At 52.5% G+C, this 22,434-nt stretch overlaps 1 protein-coding gene across 1 annotated transcript; it reads left to right on the top strand.

The window, feature by feature from the left end:
• The first annotated feature begins 7,779 nt into the window (after nt 1–7,779).
• CCDC8 (coiled-coil domain containing 8) lies at nt 7,780–10,916 on the top strand. Its single transcript, XM_054466286.2, has one exon. It carries the CDS (start codon nt 8,730–8,732, stop codon nt 10,317–10,319), a length of 1,590 nt encoding a protein of 529 aa, XP_054322261.1. The 5' UTR covers nt 7,780–8,729; the 3' UTR covers nt 10,320–10,916.
• Nucleotides 10,917–22,434: the final 11,518 nt, after the last annotated feature.

Genomic DNA, 22,434 nt, shown 5'->3' with positions numbered 1-22,434 from the left:
TCGTGCAAGAAATAATTCAGGACAAGTTTATAGAGTAAAGTGAAAGCAAGTTTATTAAGAAAGTAGGCCGGGTGTAGTGGCTCACACCTTTAATCCCAGCACTTTGGAAGGCCAAGGTGGGCAGATCACCAGAGGTCAGGAGTTCGAGACCAGCCTGGCCAACATGGCGAAACCTGGTCTCTACTAAAAATACAAAAATTAGCTGGGCGTGGTGGCGCGCACCTGTAATCCCAGCTACTGGGGAGGCTGAGGCAGGAGAATTGCTTGAACCTGGGAGTCGGAGATTGCAGTGAGCCAAGATCGTGCCATTGCACTCCAACCTGGGCAACAAGAGCGAAGCTCCATCTCAGAATAAAAACAAAAAAAAGAAAGTAGAGGAATAAAAGAATGGCTACTCCACAGGCAGAGCAGCCCTGAGGGCTGCTGATTGCCCATTTTTGTGGTTATTTATTGATGATATGCTAAACAAGGGGTAGATTAGTCATGCCTCCTTTTTTTAGACCATAGAGAGTAACTGCCTGACATTGCCATGGCATTTGCAAACTGTCATAGCGCTGGTGGGAGTGTAGCAGTGAGGACGACCAGAGGTTACTCTTGTGGCCATCTTGGTTTTGATGGGATTTAGCCTGCTTCTTTACTGCAACCTGTTTTATCAGCAAGGTCTTTATGACCTGTATCTTGTGCCGACCTCCTATGTCATCCGGTGACTTAGAATGCCTTCACTGTCTGGGAATGCAGCCCAGTAGGTTTCAGCCTCATTTTACCCAAACCCTATTCAAGGTGGAGTTGCTCTGGTTTAAATGCCTCTGACAGATGGAAGAAGCTCACGGGGAAGCCCTGGGCTTGGAGGCAGAGGGAGGGGGGAACCAAACGAGGAAACGAGGGTATATATATATTTTTTTGAGTCAGTTTCACTCTTGTTGCCCAGTCTGGAGTGCAATGGCGCTATCTCAGCTCACCTCAACGTCCTCAACCTCCGCCTCCCAGGTTCAAGCGATTCTCCTGCCTCAGCCTCCCGAGTAGCTGAGATTACAGGCATATGGCACCATGCCCAGCAAATTTTGTATTTTTTTTATTTTTTTTGAGATGGAGTTTCGCTCTTGTCACCCAGGCTGGAGTGCAATGGCATGATCTCAGCTCACTGCAACCTCTGCCTCCCAGGTTCAAGCGATTATCCTGCCTCAGTCTCCCGAGTAGCTGGGATTACAGGTGTCCGCCACCACGCCCGGCTAATTTTTTTTTTTTTTTTTTTTGTATTTTTAGTAGAGACGGGGTTTCACTGTGTTAGTCAGGCTGGTCTCGATCTCCTGACCTCGTGATCCACCCGCCTCAGCCTCCCAAAGTGCTGGGATTACAGGCGTGAGCCACAGCGCCCGGCAGCAGCTTTATTTCTAAGAACTAAAAACTAGAAACAACTCGATGGCCGACGACGGGTGAATGAATAAACAAACTGCGATGTGTTCATGCAATAGAATATGACGTAGCAACAAAAAAGAATGTACTAGCCGGGCGCGGTCACCCTCCCAGCACCTTGGGAGGCTGAGGCAGGCAGATCATGAAGTCAAGAGATGGAGACCATCCTGGCCAACATGGTGAAACCCCGTCTCTACTAAAAAGACAAAAACTAGCTGCGTGTGGTGGCGGGCGCCTGTAGTCCCAGCTACTCGGGAGGCCGAGGCAGGAGAATTGCTTGAACTGGGGAGGCGGAGGTTGTGGTGAGCCAAGATTGTGCCACTGCACTCCTCCTGTCACAGTTTGGTGACAGAGTAAGACTCCGTCTCAAAAAAAAAAAAAAAAAAAGGAATGAACTTCAGATGCATACAGCAACATCGGTGAACCTCAGAAGCGTTATGCGGAGTGAAAGAAGTCAGACCAAAGAGGACACACACTATATACTTCCTTTTATATAAAACTAAAAAAACACTATAGGGACAGAAATCAGAGCAGTGGTTGGGCACAGTGGCTCACGCCTGTATTCCCAGCACTTTGGGAGGCCACGGTGGGTGGATCATTTGAGGTCAGGAGTTCGAGACCAGCCTGGCCAACATGGTGAAAGCCCATCTCTGCTAAAAATACAAAAATTAACTGGGCGTGGTAGCGCATGCCTGTAATCCCATGTACTTTGGAGCCTGAGGCAGAATTGCTTGAACCCGGGAGGTGCAAGTTGTAGTGAGCCAAGACGGGGCCACTGCACTCTAGCCTGGGCGACAAAGCGAGACTCGGTCTCAAAAAAGAAAAAAAAACCTATCACTTCCAAGGTGCCCATCACCCATATGTAATTCCTGGGGCGCAGGACACTGTACAAGAATTCTTTCACTTCAAGGATAATTATTCCTGAGAGACGAGGTCACAGAATAAAATTAGCATGTTTTAATTTGGAATTGCCCTCACTGGAGTTAGGGGAATTCGTGGCCACACAGCGGGCTCTGTATTCGTTTCCTATGGCTGTCGTGACACATTACCAAATACTAGATGGCTTAAAACATCAGAAATGTATTCTCTCACGGTTCTGGAGGACAGAAATCCAAAATCAAGGTGCTGGCAAGGCTGAGCTCCTTCCAGAGGCTCCGGGGGAGGAACTTGCTTGCCTCTTCAAGCTTCCGGTGGCTCCAGGAGTTCCTTGGCTGTTGACTGCATCTCTCCAGCCTCTGCCTACAGGGTCACATCCACATCGCCTCCTTCACTCTGTACGGCTTTGCCTCTGTGTTATCTTCCTTGGCCTCCTTTTTCTTTTTCTTTCCTTCTTTTCTTTTCTTTTTTTTTTTTTTTTTTTGTCTCCCAGGCTGGAGTGCCGTGGCACAATCTCGGCTCACTGCAACCTCCGCCTCCCGGGTTCACGCGATTCTCCTGCCTCAGCCTCCCGAGTAGCTGGGACTACAGGCGCCTGCCACTGTGCCCAGCTAATGTTTTGTATTTTTAGTAGACACAGGGTTTCACTGTGTTAGCCAGGATGGTCTCGCTCTCCTGACCTCGTGATCTGCCTGCCTCGGCCTCTCAAAGTGCTGGGATTACAGGCGTGAGCCACCACGCCCAGCCCTTGGCCTCTTTTTTCTAAACTTTTCTGAGACAGGGTCTCAGTCTGTCACCCAGGCTGGGGTGTAGTGGTGCGATAATGGCTCACTGCAGCCTGGACATCCTATGCTCAGATGCTCCTCCCACCTCAGCCTCCCGAGTAGTTGGGACTACAGGCGTGCACCACCACATCCAGCTAATTTTTTGTACTATTTTTATAGAGATGGGGTTTTGCTATGTTGCCCAGGCTGGTCTTGAACTCCTGGGCTCAAGCGATCCACCCCACCGAGTGTGGAGATTGGGGCCAGGCATGGTGGCTTCCTTCTGTAATGCCAGCACTTTGGGAGGCTGAGGTAGGAGGATCGCTTGAGCCCAGGAGTTCGAGATCAGCCTGGAAAACATGGCAAAACTCCAACTTTACAAAAAATTAGCTGGGCATGGTGACATGGGCCTGTAGTCCCAGCTACTTGGGAGGCTGACTGAGATGGGAGGATAGCTTGAGCCCAGGAGGTTGAGGCTGAAGTGAGCAGAAATCGTATCACTGCATTCCAGCCTGGGCGACAGAGCAAGACCCTGTCTCAAAACAAACAAACAAATAAACAAACAAAAAGTGTGTGGAGATTGGAATTTAATAAACCTGATGGAGTACAGTGGCACCACTTCAGCTCACTGCAACCTGTGCCTCCCGGGTTCAAGCGATTCTCCTGCCTCAGCCTCCCTAGTAGCTGAGATTACGGGTGCCCGCCATCGTGCCCAGCTAATTTTTGTACTTTTAGTAGAGATGGCGGGGTTTCATCATGTTGGCCAGCCTGGTCTCGAACTCCTGACTTCAGGCGATTGCCCGCCTAGGCCTCCCAAAGTGCTTGGATTACAAGCTTGAGCCACTGCCCCGGCCCGTGTGTCTCATTTTTTTTTTAAATGGCAACAAAATGTAGCTGGGTAGAGGGATTTCAGCCGTGTTTTGTTTCTCTTCCCCATTCTTTTCCAATTTTCCATTTCTTTTAAACAAATGCAAAAGTGAGGCTACAGTTCTCGTTTTCATTATTTTATTCTGTGACGGCTGGAGAAGGGTCTCACCTGCCAGAGATAGGTGCAATTAAAAACACCCACAGCTGAACCGCTCAGGAGCCGGTAATTTTTTTTTTTTTTTTTTTTTTTGGAGACGGAGTCTCGCTCTGTTACCCAGGCTGGCGGGCAGATGGGCGATCTCCGCTTCCTGCAGCCCTGACCTCCCGGGCTCAAGCGATAGGCCCACCACAGTCTCCCGAGTAGCTCAGACCACAGGCGCACACCATCATATTCGGCTAATTTTTAAATTTTTTGTGGAGACCGGAGTCTCGCTATGTTGCCCAGGCTGGTCTCCAATTCCTGGGCTCAACCGAACCTCCTGCCTTGGCTTCCCGAAGTGCTGGGATTACAGGTATGAGTCACCACCCCCGGCCGGGGGTTGACAATTTTTGCAAAAATGTGGAACATTTGGGATTTTCATTTCTAAGATTATCCTCCTTGCGCCGCTCCCTGCTCCCCCACCAAATAAAAAAACAAAACAAACAAAAAAACAAACAAACAAAACGAAAGCCCTTTTATGACTACAAAACCCAAACGTCTCATCTGCGAGGTCACCACTTGGAAGGCACTGTCACGAGCCCTCAGCCTTGCGATTCTTTAACCAGCATTCCTGAAACCTAGGTGTCCTTAGGATTTTTCATTTTTTGGTTTCTACAAACAGCTTTTCAGGGAAGCTGGCTTTGGGGATGAGGCCTAAGGGAGGCACCAGGGGCAGAAAAGAGGAGCTCCTGCCCTCGTCCTCCGTGGCGCCCCCACCCCCATCATCTCCCTGCAGCCTCGCCTCCGCCTCCGCCCCCGCCCCGGGTCCACCCGCTTAGCTTTGATCCGCGCGGAGGAGCGCGTCCGGTGGTTGCCATGGAGACCGCCGGACTGCGGAGGCCACAAACTGTGCAAGAGGGAGGGGAGGGGCGGGGCCGCAGGAGGCCCGGGGGCTGAGCGCGGCGGCTGGGACTGAGCCAGGGAGAAAAAGGAGAAAAATCCAGCGAAGCCCAACGACCTGGCTCTGCAAGAGAAAAACAACCTGAATAAGCCAGTAATTGTGAACAGGCCGCTCGCTGAGACCTTAACTTCCCCTAAGCCCCCACATCTTTTCTTTCCCTCTCGCCCGTCTTTTTCCTCTGTTCCCTCTTTAAAAATTTGCCTGGTTCCTTTATGAGTTAAATAAGATCACATTTATTTATTTATTTGAGACGAAGTCTCGCTCTGTCGCCCAAGCTGGAGGGCAGTGGCGCGATCTTGGCTCACTGCCACCTCCGCCTCCCAGTTCAAGCGATTCTCCTGCCTCAGCCTCCCCAGTAGCTGGGATTACAGGCATGTGCCACCACGCCCGGCTAATTCTTGTATTTTTGTTTGTTTCGTTTTTTTTTTTTTTTTGTGTGTTTGTTTTTGAGACGGAGTTTCACTCTTGTTGACCAGGCTGGAGTGCAATGGCACGGTCTCAGCTCACTGCAACCTCTGAATCTCGGGTTCAAGCGATTCTCCTGCCTGAGCCTCCGGAGTAGCTGGGATTACAGGCATGCGCCACCAAGCCAGGCTAGTTTTGTAGTTTTAGTAGAGGCGGGGTTTCACCATGTTGGCCAGGCTGGTCTCGAACTCCTGACCTCAGGTGATCCACCCGCTTCAGCCTCCCAAAAATGCTGGGATTACAGGCGTGAGCCACCGCGCCCGGCAATTTTTGTATTTTTTAGTAGAGATGGGGTTTTGCCATGTTGACCAGGCTGGTCTCAAACTCCGGACCTCAGGTAATCCACCCGCCTCAGCCTACCAAAGTGCTGGATTAAAGGCGTGAGCCACGGCGCCCAGCCTGAGATGGAGAATTTTCAAAAGAGTAGAGACAAATCGAACCTAAGTTTTTAAAAGATACCCCAGCTTCTGGATGGGGCCTGGATTGCAAGCAGTAACGGGGAGGCGGGGAGCCCAGTGAGGGGGATTTGTACACATCCACGCAAGAGTGGCTGCAAGTATTCTGGCTGCTAAGTGGTTAAATGGTGCAACACATTTAGGAGAAGGGGATTAGCTGTGTCTTTAGCGTCAGCTGGTGTTTTAAATGCTAGTGCCCAAGATCTGGTTCTACTATTAGATCCACCACTCAGAGCTGTGCAACTTCAGACCAGCCTCAGTTTCCCCATCTGTAAAAAGATGATCGATGGCACTGGCCTTACCATGTACCTCTGAGGGTTCCTAACGAGGCCTATTCAGCATATCTCTGGATGCCTGGTTCCAAAGATGTGGACCAATGCTAGTCGCATGTACTGTAGCAGGAGGAGCCACGGACAAAACCCCTCAGACACCGGGTTAAGGAAGGATTTGGCTTTTTTCGGCCGGGAGCTTCGGCAGACTCGCCTCTCAACTGGCAGGAGCTTCGGTAGACTCGCGTCTCAAGAACCGAGCTCCCAGCTGAATGCGACTAGCATTGGTCTACATCTTGATTCTTTTTTTTTTTTTTTTTTGAGACGGAGTCTTGCTCTGTCGCCCAGGCTGGAGTGCAGTGGTGCGATCTCGGCTCACTGCAACCTCCGCCTCCCGGTTCAAGAGATTCTCCTGCCTCAGCCTCTCGAGTAGCTGGGACTACAGGCACATACCACCACGCCCAGCTAATTTTTTTGTATTTTTAGTAGAGACAGGGTTTCACCGCGTTAGCCAGGGTGGTCTCGATCTCCTGACCTCGTGATCTGCCCGCCTCAGCCTCCCAAAGGGCTGGGATTACAGGCGTGAGCCACCGCGCCCGGCCATCTTGACTCTTTGGTCGACACAAAAGGCAGACTGTTCTGGATTCAAATCCAAACTCAACCACTCCCCATGGCTGTGACCTTGAGAGTGTGGTTTTATGTCCTTGGGCCTGTTTCCTCGGCTGTCTAATGGGAATTGTACTCATGCTACCAGTCTCCTGTTATAGCAAGGATTTCCTGAGTTCATTCATAGAAAGCACTGGGAATGGTGCCTACTACATAGGAAGCGCCTCATAAACCGTGCCTATCCTTAGCCGTCTCATTCTTTTTTCAAAGTTGCAAAATATTTCACTGTAAGATACTACCATAAAATAGAGGCAGTCTCTACTCATGAACTTTTAGGGTTTTTTGTTGTTATTTGTGGGGTTTTTTTGCACTTTTGTTTTTTTGAGACAGAGTCTCCCTCTGTTGCTCAGGCCGGAGTGCAGTGGCACGATCTCTGCAACCTCCACCTTCCAGGTTCACACCATTCTCCTGCCTCAGCCTCCCGCGTAGCTTGGGACTACACACGCGCACCACCACACCCGGCTAATTTTTGTATTTTTTGTATAGACGAGGGTTTCACCATGTTGGCCAGGCTGGTCTCGAACTCCTGGCCTCAAGTGTTCCACCCACCTGGGCCTCCCAAAGTGCTGGCATTACAGGCATGAGCCACCGCGCCTGGCCATGAACATTTAGGTTTATTCATCCACTCAAAAATACGTATTGAGCCCTGACCTGCCAAGCGCCACAGTGGGACTATTGCAGTAAGACCCCGGTACCCATTTCTCTACCCACGCATATAGGTGTACGGGTACCGATAGTCGCGTGAATTTAAAATGCTAATCTATGGTACCAGTGGCTCTCAAAAAGTAGAATCCACTAGCACACCCACCTCCCGGACTTGGCTGGAAACTTGTACATTTCGGATGGCAGGTTTGGGAACCGCTGCCTTTCAGGAAAGGTGCTGACGTGGGCCACTGCCGCTTCGCTGGGAAGCAATGGGCCCAGCTAGGCCCGGGGCGCGGCCACACCCCTGTGGGGGAGGGGAAGGAGGCCGCCCCGAAGGGAGTGGACAGCCCCCCTGTCAGTCTTCCAGAGTCTGGGAGTGTAAGATGAGACGGGGGAAGGTGGGCCTCATTCTGGCGGAGGGCGAGGAGGAACTTCCTGCCCGCGCGCTCCACCGTGCAGACCTCTAAGCGCGCGGGCTGGCGGGCTGCGGCGAGTCAAGGTCAGCCTGGAGCTGGGTGGCGGCCTGCCTGGGGGCGGGGGACCCTACTGGGGGGCCGGGCTGGGGCCTCCCAGCGCCTCGGCCATATTGAATAGCCTCGACTGGACCGTCTTTGTCTGCGAAGTCCTGTCCCAAGTTCCAGCCGCGTCCCTGGGGCCTGGGGCAGGAAGAGTCACTGGCAGCCCGCGCGCCCCAACTTGGAGCTGGGACACCACGTTTCCAGCTTGGAGTGGGCCTTGAGCCTTGGGACTGACCTCGCCCCCGGCTCACGTAGGCATCCTGGAAATTGATTCCCCCAAGTCCTTGGTGGGGGAGCCGGACTTGGTCAAGACTCTACTTGTTGCAGGCGAAGAGATTGGAGGCGTTTGGCTCGTCCCTGGCTGGGGAGGTGAGACTCTCGGGTCAGCGTTGCTGGAACTCCCCCCATCCAGTCCCTCCCTCAAGACTAAGGGCTACAGTAGTTTGTTGGGGCTCATTGCCCGCTCACCCCAGATACCACCCTGGAGATCTTAAAGACTCTCGAGAAAAGCCACGTGGGGGGCTGGTTCCCCTGGGGCTTCCTGCCGTCCCCCGACTGCCTCATTCTTTGGAGCGTCCCCGATGTCTGCAAAGATGTGGATTTGGACGTCCTCGTGGAAGCTCTGAAGCCCGTGGGGACATTTAAGAAGATCGGCAAGGTGTTCCGCAAGGAGGAGGACTCCACGGTGGGGATGCTGCAGATCGGGGAGGACGTGGACTATTTGCTCATCCCCCGGGAGGTCAGGCTGGCCGGGGGCGTCTGGAGAGTCATCTCTAAACCCGCCACCAAGGAAGCAGAATTTCGGGAGCGGCTGACCCAGTTCCTGGAAGAAGAGGGCCGCACCCTGGAGGACGTGGCCCGCATCATCGAGAAGAGCACCCCGCACCCGCCCCAGCCCCCCAAAAAGCCCAAGGAGCCCCGAGTGAGGAGAGTGCAGCAGATGGTGACTCCTCCGCCCCGGCTGGTCGTGGGCACGTACGACAGCAGCAACGCCAGCGACAGCGAGTTCAGCGACTTCGAGACCTCCAGAGACAAGAGCCGCCAGGGCCCGCGGCGGGGCAAGAAGGTGCGCAAAATGCCCGTCAGCTACCTGGGCAGCAAGTTCCTGGGAAGCGACCTGGAGAGCGAGGATGATGAGGAACTGGTCGAGGCCTTCCTCCGACGACAGGAGAAGCAGCCCAGCGCGCCGCCTGCCCGCCGCCGCGTCAACCTGCCAGTGCCCATGTTTGAGGACAACCTGGGGCCTCAGCTGTCCAAGGCGGACAGGTGGCGGGAGTATGTCAGCCAGGTGTCCTGGGGGAGGCTGAAGCGGAGGGTGAAGGGTTGGGCGCCGAGGGCGGGCCCCGGGGTGGGCGAGGGCCGGCTGGCCTCCACCGCAGTGGAGAGCGCAGGGGTATCATCGGCGCCAGAGGGCACCAGCCCGGGGGATCGCGTGGGAAACGCGGGAGATGTTTGTGTGCCCCAGGCCTCCCCTAGGCGATGGAGGCCCAAGATCAACTGGGCCTCCTTTCGGCACCGCAGGAAGGAGCAGACAGCGCCCACAGGTCAGGGGGCAGACATCGAGGCTGATCAGGGGGGAGAGGCTGCAGATAATCAAAGGGAAGAGGCCATAGCTGACCAGCGGGAAGGGGCTGCAGGTAATCAGAGGGCAGGGGCCCCAGCTGACCAGGGGGCAGAGGCTGCAGATAATCAGAGGGAAGAGGCTGCAGATAATCAGAGGGCAGGGGCCCCAGCTGAGGAGGGGGCAGAGGCTGCAGATAATCAGAGGGCAGAGGCCCCAGCTGACCAGAGGCCACAGGGCGCAGATAACCAGAGGGAAGAGGCTGCAGATAATCAGAGGGCGGAGGCCCCAGCTGACCAGGGGTCAGAGGCTACAGATAATCAAAGGGAAGAGGCCGTACATGACCAGAGGGAAAGGGCCCCAGCTGTCCAGGGTGCAGATAATCAGAGGGCACAGGCCCAGGCTGGCCAGAGGGCAGAGGCTACACATAATCAGAGGGCAGGGGCCCCGGGTATCCAGGAAGCTGAAGTCTCAGCTGCCCAAGGGGCCACAGGAACAGCTCCAGGAGCCAGGGCCCGGAAACAGGTCAAGACAGTGAGGTTCCAGACCCCTGGACGCTTTTCGTGGTTTCGCAAGCGCCGGCGAACCTTCTGGCACCCTCCCCGGTTGCCAACCCTGCCCAAGAGAGTCCCCAGGGCAGGTGAGGCCAGGAACCTCAGGGTGCTGAGAGCCGAGGCCAGAGCAGAAGCTGAGCAGGGAGAGCAAGAAGACCAGCTGTGAGGCGAGGGCTAGAGACAGCTCACGGGCCCTCTCTCCAAGTGTGGGAGGGAGAGGTGCTCTTTCTGCCTCTGAACTTGAAAGTGGAGGTGGAGTGCTGGCCACATTTTCACCTAACAACCCTCTTTATTCTCTTGTTAAAGTTTTGTTCATGCATTGATTGTTTTTTTTAATTTTTTAGAGACAGGGTCTCACTCTGTTGCCCAGGCTGGAGTGTAGTGGCATGATCATAACTCACTGCAGCCTCAAACTTCTGGCCTCAAGTGATCCTCCTGCCTTGGCCTCCCAAAGTGCTGGGATTACAGATGTGAGCCACCACACACACCACCTGATTTAAAAAAAAAAAATACTGATTCCTTGTAGCAACCCAAAAAATGTAAAGAAAGAATTCCATACAATGGGGTTGCGTCAGCTATAGTTTTAATTTCCTCAAATGCAACTCAAGGTGCTCAGCTTGATAAAGGGAGAGAGCGAGGGCAGGAGAGAAATTGCTTCCTTTTCCCATCTCTTTTTTGCCTGCACACTTAATGTGGACTGCCTCCTTGGACTTAAAAAGAGGGCTTGAGCCAACACGCAAATAAAGAAACATTTATGAACTGATTTCTTAGCTTTAGACTTGACAATTGACGAATGCTCTGGGGGTGACCTGGCCCTTGCTGTCCGTTCCACTCCCATCCTTTATGATGGAGACACCTGTGTTTATGTTGTCACTTTGCTTGCCATCCTCATGCCCCGGGCTCTGCTGGTTTGGAGGAGACAGGGCCCTTGGTTTGCACACCTCACCCAATCTTGGTTATAAGGTACAGTAAAAGCGTCTGAAAAAATGTATTCAAAACACAGATTCTGGGGCCCTCGGTACCAGAGATGTGGATTTGCTAGCGGTGCCTGTGTGGCTCTGAATTCTGTTTGCATCAAGCTCCACAAACATCTGGGCAACTCAGCCACTGGACACATTGAAAAATCATTGCAATAGGAAAAAGCCCAAAAGAGGGGCTGTGGTTGGCCGGGCGCGGTGGCTCACACCTGTAATTCCAGCACTTAGGGAGGCCGAGGCAGGTGGATCATGAGGTCAAGAGATCTAGACCATCCTGGCCAACATGGTGAAACCCCGTCTCTACTAAAAATACAAAAATTAGCTTGGCCTTGTGGCACACACCTGTAGTCCCAGCTACTCGGGAGGCTGAGGCAGGAGAATCTGTTGAACCTGGGAGGTGGAGGTTGCAGTGAGCCGAGATTGTGCCATTGCATTCCAGCCTAGTGACAGAGTGAGACTCTGTCTAAAAAAAAAAAAAAAAAAAAAAAAAAAAAGCCTGTGTGTATTATGTATCGTGCATTAATTGCTGCTGCTGCTTTTTTTCTTTTTTTTTTTTTCGAGGTGGAGTCTCACTCTGTCTCCCAGGCTGGAGTGCAGTAGCATGATCTTGGCTCACTGCAACCTCCGCCTCCCGGGTTCAAGCAATTCTCCTCCCTCGGCCTCCCGAGTAGCTGGGACCACAGGTGTGTGCCACCACACCTGGCTAATTTTTGTATTTTTTAGTAGAGACGGGGTTTCACCATGTTGGCCAAGCTTGTCTTGAACTCCTAACCTCAACTGATCCGCCCACCTCGGCTTCCCAAAGTGCTGGGATTACAGGCATGAGCCACTGCGCCCGGCCAACTGCTTCCTATAATTGGGAAGACATTGGGTTGCTAAAGCCCTGTGGAGGTTAGGAGGAAGCTGGGGGACTCTCTCTGTATTGCCTTGTGTCCCCGCAACCGCCAGCAGTGAAAAACAGCAAATGACCACACTCTAGCCTTGCTGAGGGCAGGAGAAAAGGGAGTTCATGGAGGTCCAAGGGCCGGTCTGTCTTCCTAACGGGTTGCAGGCCTGGCCTGAGTTTCTTGTTTTTTTTTTTTTCTCTGGAAAGTAAAGAATTCTATCCCACCACCCTCCTTTTGTTTTCTCTCTTCCACACTCCTCCCTCCTTCCCTTCCTTCCTTCCCCCCCTTCCCCCCTTCCCTCCCCTCCCTTCCCTTCCTTTCTTCCTTCCTTCCTTCCTCTTTTTCTCTTTTTCTCCCTCCCTCCCTTCCTCTTTCCTTCCTTCCTTCCTTTCTCTCTCTCTTCTTTCCTTTCTCTTTCTCTCTTTTCTTTCTTTCAAGACAGGGTCTGGCTCTGTCACCCAGGCTGGAGTGGGGTGTTGGCAATCACAGCTCATTTGCACTCTTGGGATCAAGCGATCCTCTGGCCTCAGCTTCCCCGAGCACTGGGACGATGGAAGTGAGCCACCGTGTCCCACCCCAGCTCTTTTCTGAATGGAGTGGTTACTGCTGGTGCTGCTTGCTGCCTGGCGCCCCGCATGGCCTTGCTAGAGCCCCTTTGTGCATGCTGGTGGATACTTGGCCGTGTAGTCCACGGCTCACAGCCTGGCAAGAATGAGGCCCTGGGAGGTTTGGAAGAAATACAAGCTGTGGACCTCACCTGGAGGGGAGGCTTTGCAGGTGCGGGGAGGAAGAGAGGCTGGGTGGGAAGGTTCTGTTTGGTGGTGGGGAGGGAGGCTGTCCTTTGTCGCTGCCCACCTCGGAGGGCAGAGGTCTCGTGACCATGGGGACCTGGCCTGCCTGAGGAGCTGGAAGGTAAAAAGGAACAGCAGAGACAGATGTTTGGAGGGATTCGGAGACTGGAGGAGCCGACGGCATGAATGCAGAAAATGAAGGTTCAGAGCGAGTCTCTCTGCTCCTCCTCTCTGCAGTGTCCAGAGCTATGGGGGGTCTCGGGGAAACATTGGGGGCCCATGAGAAGGAAAGTGGTGTGGACCCCAAACAAGTGGCAAGATGGATTTAAACGTGGAACTGCGTGGATTTCACAGACATCAGGCAACACTGGGTCAGTCTCTCTCACTGCCACACACGTGTGTACACACACATATATACATGCACACTCGGATCCAGGCACGCAGGCACAGCACATACCACCGACTCATGTACGCTCACAGGCACCACTGGCAGACCCACATTCACCAACAGACATGATTAATCTGCCCATACATAGACACAGACACGGACACACAAATGTAGTGCACACACATGTACTCACAGAGGCACACAGACCCACTGCTCCGGGAAGCTGACCGCCACACACTCACAGACCCATTCACACAAACACTGACATACTTGGAAATGTCAACGTGTTCACCCACTCAGGACCCGTCACTGCTAGATGCTGTTGGACACTTTGATTCCCTCAGCCAGATGGGCACAGTCACATGTTACCACACAGAAACTCAAAAGCCAGGCAGTCACAGACACACAGATGGCTTGCAGAAACAGTTTCACAGCTGGGTGCGGTGGCTCACGCCTGTAATCCCAGCATTTGGGGAGGCCAAGATGGGTGGATCACCTGAAGTCGGGAGTTCGAGACCAGCCTGGCCAACATGGTGACACCCCATCTGTACTAAAAACAAAAAAAATTAGCTGGGCGTGATGGTGCATGCCTGTAATCCCAGCTACTCGAGAGGCTGAGATAGGAGAAGCATCACTTGAACCCAGGAGGCGGAGGTTGCAGTGAGCTGAGATTGCGCTATTGTACTCCAACCTGGGCAACAAGAGCAAAATCCCGTCTCAAAAAAAAAAAAAGAAAGAAAAGAAAAAAGAAACAGTTTCAGACCGTCTCCCTGGGTTTTTTTGTTTGTTTGTTTTTGTTTTTGTTTTTAGGCAGAGTCTCTGTCACCCAGGCTGGAGTGCAGTGGTGCGATCTCAGCTCACTGCAACCTCTGCCTCCTGGGTTCAAGCAATTCTCAGCCCTCCGAGTCTTATTTATATACCCCCGAGTCTTATTTGTATACCTGGCCATCCTTGGGTCTTATTTGCACAGCCTTTCTGGGTGGCCCCGAGGCTTTGGGCAAGTCTATCCCCCACTGAGTCAAAATCTGTTCCCCCTCGAGTGAACACAACCTTTTCTGAACTCCTGTTCCCGGTATCCCCACCGTGAGCATTCAGGCAGGCCCCACAGATAGGGGGAGCCCTCTAGTAACTGAGACAGAACAGGGTGTTCGCTATTACATTTAATCGCAGGGGCCTTCAAACAGCACCTGCAGGGCCAGTCAGTCCCTTGATGCTTCTGGGGTGTGGTTTCAAATGCACGAAGGTTTCCAAGAGGAAGCCCAGGAAACCAGAGATTGGGCTCTGAATCAGCCTTCATCTGGACCAGTCCAGCTGCTCCTCGTTGTTGGTTTTTTTTTTTTTTGAGTTGGAGTCTCGCTCTGTCACCTAGGCTGGAGTGCAGTGGCGCAATCTCGGCTCACTGCAAGCTCCGCCTCCCGGGCTCACGCCATTCTCCTGCCTCAGCCTCCCGAGTAGCTGGGACTACAGGTGCCCGCCATCGCTCCCGGCTAATTTTTTTTGTATTTTTAGTAGAGATGGGGTTTCACTGTGTTAGTCAGGATGGTCTCGATCTCCTGACCTCGTGATCCGCCTGCCTCGGCCTCCCAAAGTGCTGGGATTGCAGGCGTGAGCCACCGCGCCCCGCCCAGCTGCTCCTCATTGTTAACAAAGAGGAACATAAGAGGCCACAGGTGATTCCAGAACACAGACATGGAGGGGAGGGATGCCACCCTGAGACATGGGGGTGGAGGGGCTGGGTACAGTGTCTCACGCCTGTAATCCCAACACTTTGAGGGGTCGAGATGGGCAGATCACTTGAGGTCAGGAGTTTGAGACCAGCCTGGCCAACATGGCGAAAATCCGTCTCTATTATAAATACAAAGATTAGCTAGACGTGGTAGCAGGTGCTTGTAATCCCAGCTACTTGGGAGGCTGAGGCATGAGAATTGTTTGAACCCAGGAGGCGGAGGTTGCAGTGAGCCGAGATTGCACCACTGCACTCCAGCCTAGGCAACAGAGCGAGATTCTGTCAAAAAAAAAAAAAGACATGGGGGTAGAAGGATTTCTGATTTGTGGGTCCCCCTCCCAGGCCCACAGGGTGTGACAGGAGAGAAATCTGGAGCTCGGCTGCCAGGCTTCCCCAGCACCGCCCCTTGCAAGCTGTGTGACCTTGGGCTGGTTACTTGACCTCTCTGTGCCTCCATGTCCTCGTGGGCAAGGGGGATCATAGCAGAGCTTTCCTTCCAGCATTGCTCAGGGTACTGAAAAGGGTGTGATATGTTCGTGCTCAAATCAACCCTAGGAGACGTCATCTTGTCTTATTCCTGCTACGTATCAGCAGCGGCCAGTTCTTCACTGCACATGTCGGCCTTGACAGAGACCCTAGGGCAGCAGTCCCCGCCCCGGCTGCCCCTAAAATGACCCGGAGCCCATGTCCAGCATGCACACAGGACCCACTCTCGGAATCTTGGGATGGTGCAGGGCTCCGCTGGGGCAGCAACAGTCCCTAAAACTTCCCAGGTGATTCCCAGCAATGGGCAGCCAGGGCTGACAACTGTGACCCTAGGGATCCTAGAGACCATCAGACCCCACAGCTGAGGTCTCAAACTGTGATGCCGGACCGTTTCTCCAACTGGTCCCCTATCGCAGGTGCCTGGGGGGTCCTTCGAAAATTCAGCTTGCTGGGCTGCCTGCCCAAAGGGGTTCTGTAGGTCTCGGGTGGGCCCGAAAATGTTTGTCTAGTTCCCAGGAGACGTTGACGCAGCTGGTCCAGAACCTGACTTTGAGAACCGCTGTCCTGCCACTTTCTGCAGTCTAGCGTTCAAAGGCCAGGGAAACACCATCGCCGGCACGATGTAATATTTATTTGCTTATTTAATTTAATTTATTTATTTATATTTATTTTTGTATAGACGAGAGGCGGGGAGCGGGGGTTGGGGGTGGGTCACTATTTTGCTCAAGCTGGTCTTGAACTCCTGGCGTCAAGCTATCTCTTCCCGCACGATTTTAACCAGCGGCCCTGGAGCGCCTCTTGGTGGTTAAATGGGGCGCTGCAGCTCTTGCGCGTTGAGACGCTCTCTGCATATCTACGTGTAGGAGATGTGGCCTCCTATGCAAGGGACGAAGACTGCGCTGGGGAAAGCGGGGCCTCAGTGGAAACCGGGTCTGGGGAACCTGTTGGCGGTAGGGAGTGTCTTTTTCTGTCCCCGGAACCCAGACTTCTCCCTCCCTCCAGCACCGGGTCATGTCCCTAGGAGTTTTAGGGCGCCCTTGTCTCAGCTGGCTCCGGGATCGGGGGGCGGGGGCGGGTTCAGGATCGAGGTCCCTGCCTGGGCCGGCTCTCTGAAAGTCTACAGGGCCAAACCTCTCCCACGCCCCCAGCGAACTCTGCAAGCTCATTTCCAGGCTGCCTCACTTTTAAACCCCAGGCACGTGGAAATCCAACCCGACAGCGACCACCATGGAGGCAGGTGACGTTCTTTGGCCCCACTGCCTCCCCTGCGCCAGCACCGAGCCTGGCACGGGAGGGGCAGTAGTCACACATTAATAGCCCCCTATTATCACACTCTGGCTTGGGGCTTTTAACCTGGCTCTTCCCGCGCCTCCCGTCATGCGCTTTCCCCAGGCATCTGCCGGCCGCAGCCCCTCACCTCCTTGGGGTCTTTGGCACCTTCTCAGTGAGGGCTTTCCATGACGCCCCGTTTACGATGACTGCAAACCCTCTCCTGCCCCGGCCCTCCTCGGGCCCTGCCTACCAGACTTTTGTCCCTAGCAGGCCTCACTTCCTAATGCATGGATCTCCTCCTCATCTAGGAGGCGTACGCCCTGCCTCCCCACCGCATGCTCGCTCCAGGAGGTTCCTGTTTCTTGCACCTAGAACAGGGCCTGGGACGCCCCGGGACCCTTCCTTGCGAGATCTCAGGACCTTTACGCGGCCACTCCTTCGATCTCAAACGCTCCTCCCCACTGCCTGGGCGCACTCCCTCCAGGGGGCGTATCTTTCCAGCACATTCCTAACTAGGCGCATCTGGGGTCGGCCTTCCCCAGTCCGGGTGGTTTCTTCCGACCGACCGTCAGCATTCGACAAATAACTGAGCAGCTGCTGGGGCCGGGAACACCGCGGGGACAGGTCAGAGCTGACCCTGAGCGACTCTACTGCCTCTCCTCGCCACGCCCACCTGCCCCCTGCGGGGTAGGACCCCGCAACTACCACTCCAGAGTCCTCTGCAGGGACTGCTGTTGCTATGAGGGAGGAAGCCAGAGGAAGGGGACGCCACCTGGGGGATGCTTGGGCCGTGGTGGCAGCAGCAGCAGCAGTGACGGCCACCGCCGCCAACCAGGGGCTTCTGCCTGGCTAGCGCAACCACCTGGGCTCCGGGCAGCAGCATTTTCCACGTGGCTCCTCCAGTCCTCACGAGCGAGCAGCTCCCTGCATTGCTAGTGGTGAGCCCACCTGACTTCCTACTCTCAGCACTTCCTGATTGCAATGTCCATGTCACCAATTTCCTCTATTAATCTCCCTGACAAGTCGGCCTGCTATTGAGAAACAAATGAGTGAACGAGGGGCAATCAGAGCTCTGAAAAATACAGCGAGCAAGTGCAGAAAAGGTTACATTTTTTTCTTTTTGAGACGGGGTCTTGCTCTGTCACCCAGGCTGGAGTGCGGTGGCACGATCTCGGCTCACTGCCCCTTTGCCTCCCGGGTTCAAGCGATTCTCGTGCCTCAGCCTCCCGAGTAGCTGGGATTACAGGCACGCGCCACCACGCGTGGCTAATTTTTGTATATTTTAATAGAGACGGGGTTTCTCCATGTTGGCCAGGCTGGTCTCGAACTCCTGACCTTAAGTGATCCACCCACTTCCATGCGCGTCCGTGTGAAGAGACCACCAAACAGGCTTTGTGTGAGCAATAAAGCTGTTTATTTCACCTGGGTGCAGGCGGGCTGAGTCCGAAAAGAGAGTCAGCAAAGGGAGATGGATTATCATTAGTTCTTATAGGTTTTGGGATAGGCGGTGAAGTTAAGAGCAATGTTTTGCGGGCAGGGGTGGATCTCACAAAGTACATTCTCAAGGGTGGGGAGAATTACAAAGTAGCTTCTTAAGGGTGGGGGAGATTACAAAGTACATTGATCAGTTATGGTGGGGCAGGAACAAATCACAATGGTGGAATGTCATCAGTTAAGGCTATTTTTACTTCTTTTGTGGATCTTCAGTTACTTCAGGCCATCTGGGTGTATACGTGCAAATCACAGGGGATGCGATGGCTTGGCTTGGGCTCAGAGGCCTGACATTCCTGCCTTCTTATATTAATAAGAAAAATAAAACAAAATAGTGTTGAAGTGTTGGGGCGGCGAAAATTTTTGGGGGGTGGTATGGAGAGAGAATGGGCGATGTTTCTTGGGGCTGCTTCAAGCGGGATTAGGGGTGGCGTGGGAACCTAGAGTGGGAGAGATTAAGCTGAAGGGAGATCTTGTGGTAAGGGGTGATATTGTGGGGATGGAAGAACAAACATTTGTCGTATAGAATGATTGGTGATGGCCTGGATACGGTTTTGGATGAATTGAGAAACTAAATGGAATAAGAGAAGGAGAAAAACAGGTATAAAAGGTCTAAGAATTGGGAGGACCTAGGACATCTGATTAGAGAGTGCCTAACGAGATTCAGCATAGTCCTGCCAGCAAAGATTATTTATTTACTTCAAGAGTTTAGAGTGGCAGTTTGGGGATAGCACCAGGAGATACCAGCTGTGATGGCTTGGCGAAACAGTGTAAACCGGCAGTGTAAACAAGAGCAGGGCATGTATGAGTAGTTGAGAACGGTGAATAGGAGTATGACTAGACAAAAGATAGTAGGGATGACAAGTTTTTTTGGGGCACAGTCTAAGTTGGTCTGGTGTCGAATGAGACTGGGGCCTAATAAAAAGGAGCGTCTATACAGGAGCTTAAATGGCTGTACCTTGTAGCAGTCCGAGGACAGGCCTGAATTCTGAGAAGCGAAAGTGGTAAAAGTATTGTCCTATCCTTTTTAAGTTGGTGGCTGAGCTTGGTGAGGTGTGTTTTTAAAAGACCTTTAGTCTGTTCTACTTTTCTTGAAGACGGAGGACCGTAAGGGATATAAAGGTTTCACTGAATATTAAGAGCCTGAAAAACTGCTTGGCTGATTTGACTAATAAAGGCTGGTCTGTTATCAGACTGTATAGAGGTGGGAAGGCTAAACTGAGGAATTGTGTCTGACAGAAGGGAAGAAATGACTGCGGTGGCCTTCTCAGACCCTGTAGGAAAGGCCTTTACTTATTCAGTGAAAGTGTCTATTTAGACTAAGAGGTATTTTAGTTTCCTGACTCGGGGCATGTTGAGTAAAGCTAATTTGCCAGTCCTGGGTGGGGGCAAATCCTCGAGCTTGATGTGTAGGGAAGGGAGGGGGCCTGAATAATCCCTGAGGAGCAGTAGAATAGCAGATGGAACACTGAGAAGTTATTTCCTTGAGGATAGATTTCCACGATGGAAAGGAAATGAGAGGTTCTGAGAGGCGGGCTAGTGGCTTGTTCTATAGCATAACCTGCCTTTGCTGGTGTGTGGCGATTAGGCCTGGTGGAACCGCCATCAGTAAATCAAGCGTGATCAGGGTGAGGAACAGGAAAGAAGGAAATATGGGGAAATGGGGTGAATATCAGGTGGATCAGAGAGATACAGTCATGGGGGTCAGGTGTGGTATCAGGAATAATGTGGGAGGCCGGATTGAAGTCCAGGCCAGGAACAATGGTAATTGTGGGACTTAAAAAGTGAGTACAGCTGAAGGAGCCGGGGAGCAGAAAGTATATGCGTCAGGTATGAGGAAGAAAATAGATTTTGGAAGTTATGAGAAATGTAGAGAGTGAGTTGAGCATAGTTTGCGATTTTTAGGGCCTCTAAAAGTATTAAAGCAGCGGCAGCCGCTGCACACAGACATGAGGGCTAGGCTAAAACAGTAAGGTCAAGTTGTTTGGACAGAAAGGCTACAGGGTGCAGTCCTGGCTCTTGTGTAAGAATTCTGACCGCACTAACCATGCCTAGGAAGGAAAGGAGTTGTTGTTTTGTAAGGGATTGAGGTTTGGGAGATTAATCGGACACGATCAGCAGGGAGAGCGCGTGTGTGTTTATGAGAATTATGCCGAGATAGGTAACAGATGAGGATGAAATTTGGGCTTGACTGAAGTAATGGGGGCTGTCTGTGAAGCCTTGCAGCAGTGCAGCCTAGGTAAGTTACTGAGCCTGATGGGTGTTGGGGTCAGTCCAAGTGAAAGCGAAGAGAGGCTGGGGTGAAGGGTGTAAAGGAACAGTAAAGAAAGCATGTTTGAGATCCAGAACAGAATAATGGATTGTGGAGGGAGGTATTGAGGATAGGAGAGTATATGGGTTTGGCACTATGCGGTGGATAGGCAAAACAATTTGGTTGATAAGGCACAGATCCTGAACTAACTTATAAGCCTTGTCTGGTTTTAGGACAGGTAAAATGGGGGAATGGTAAGGAGAGTTTATAGGTTTTAGAAGCCCATGCTGTAGCAGGCGAGTGATAACAGGCTTTAATCCATTTAAAGCATGCTGTGGGATGGGATATTGGCGTTGAGCGGGGTGAGGGTGATTAGGTTTTAATGGGATGGTAACGGGCATGTGATCGGCTGCCAGAGAAGGAGTAGAGATGTCCTATACTTGTGGGTTAAGGTGGGGGGATACGAGAGGAAGATGCGAAGGAGGCTTTGGGTTGGGGAGAAGGGCGGCAATGAAATGTGGCTGTAGCCCAGGAATACTCAGGAAAGCAGATAATTTGGTTAAAATATCTCAGCTTAATAAGGGAACTGGGCAGGTGGGGATAACTAAAAGGAGTGCTTAAAAGAGTATTGTCTAAGTTGGCACCAGAGTTGGGGAGTTTTAAGAGGTTTAGAAGCCTGGCTGTCAATATCCACAACAGTTATGGAGGCAAGGGAAACAGGCCTTTGAAAAGAAGGTAATGTGGAGTGGGTAGCCTCCATATTGATTAAGGGGACGGACTTACCCTCCACTGTGAGAGTTACCTAAAGCTCGGCGTTCGTGATGGTCTCCGGGGCTTCCGAGGCGATCAGGCAGCGTCAGTCTTCAGCCGCTAAGCAGAGAAGGAGTCAGTCAGAGAGCCTTGGGCCAGAGTTCCAGGGGCTCTGGGAGTGGCTGCCAGGTGAGTTGAACAGTCCGATTTCCAGTGGGGTCCCGCAGAGATGGGACATGGCCTAGGAGGAATCCTGGGCTGCAGGCATTCCTTGGCCTGGTGGTCAGATTTCTGGCACTTGTAGCAAGCTCCTGGGGGAAGAGGTTCTGGAGGAACGCCTGGCTGCTGCGGTTCAGGCGTTTGGAAGTTCTTGTGTGCTGGAGATGTGGCTGGGGTGTGTCTCACAGTGGAGGCAAGGAATTACAACTTTTTTATTATTGTACACCTTGAAGGCGAGGTTAATTAAGTCCTGTTGTGGGGTTTGAGGGCCAGATTCTAATTTTTGGAGTTTTATTTAATGTCGGGAGCAGATTGGGTAATAAAATGTATATTGAGAATAAGATGGCCTTTTGACCTTTTAGGGTCTAGGGCTGTAAAGCGTCTCAGGGTTGCTGCCAAACGAGCCATGAACTAGGCTGGGTTTTTATATTTGATGAAAAAGAGCCTAAACGCTTCTGATTTGGGATAAAGAAAAAGGAGCATTAACCTTGACTATGCCTTTGGCTCCAGCCACCTTTTTAAGAGTAAATTGCTGGGCAGGTGGGGGAGGGCTAGTCACAGAACGAAACTGTAAGCCTGACCAGGTGTGAGAAGGGGAGGCGATAAAAAGATTATAGGGTGGAGGAGCAGAGGCTGAGGAAGAATTGGGACCTAGCTCGGCCTGGCGAGGAGGGGAGAGGTCAGATGGGTCTGTAGAAAAGGAAGATTAGAAAGACTCAGCGATGCTTGGGGTTGGGACTGAGGGGACAGGTGGGAGGGAAAGAAGGAAGATTTGGGACGAGCTGCATTGGGAACAGAGACTAGGGAGGGACTGATGTATAAAAGAATGCCTGGACGTCAGGCACCTCAGACCATTTGCCCATTTTACGACAAGAATTATTTAGGTCTTGTAGGGTGGAGAAATCGAAATGCCCTTTTCTGGCCATTTAGAGCCATTGCCAAGTTTGTATTGGGGCCAAGTGGTGTTGCAGAAGAAAACAAGGCATTTAGGTTTTAGGTCAGGTGTGAGTTGAAGAGGTTTTAAGTTCTTGAGGACACAGGCT

The sequence above is a fragment of the Pongo pygmaeus genome, chromosome 20, assembly GCF_028885625.2.
Source record: "Pongo pygmaeus isolate AG05252 chromosome 20, NHGRI_mPonPyg2-v2.0_pri, whole genome shotgun sequence".
Lineage (NCBI taxonomy): Eukaryota > Metazoa > Chordata > Mammalia > Primates > Hominidae > Pongo > Pongo pygmaeus.
This window is presented reverse-complemented; position numbering and strand designations above follow the sequence as displayed.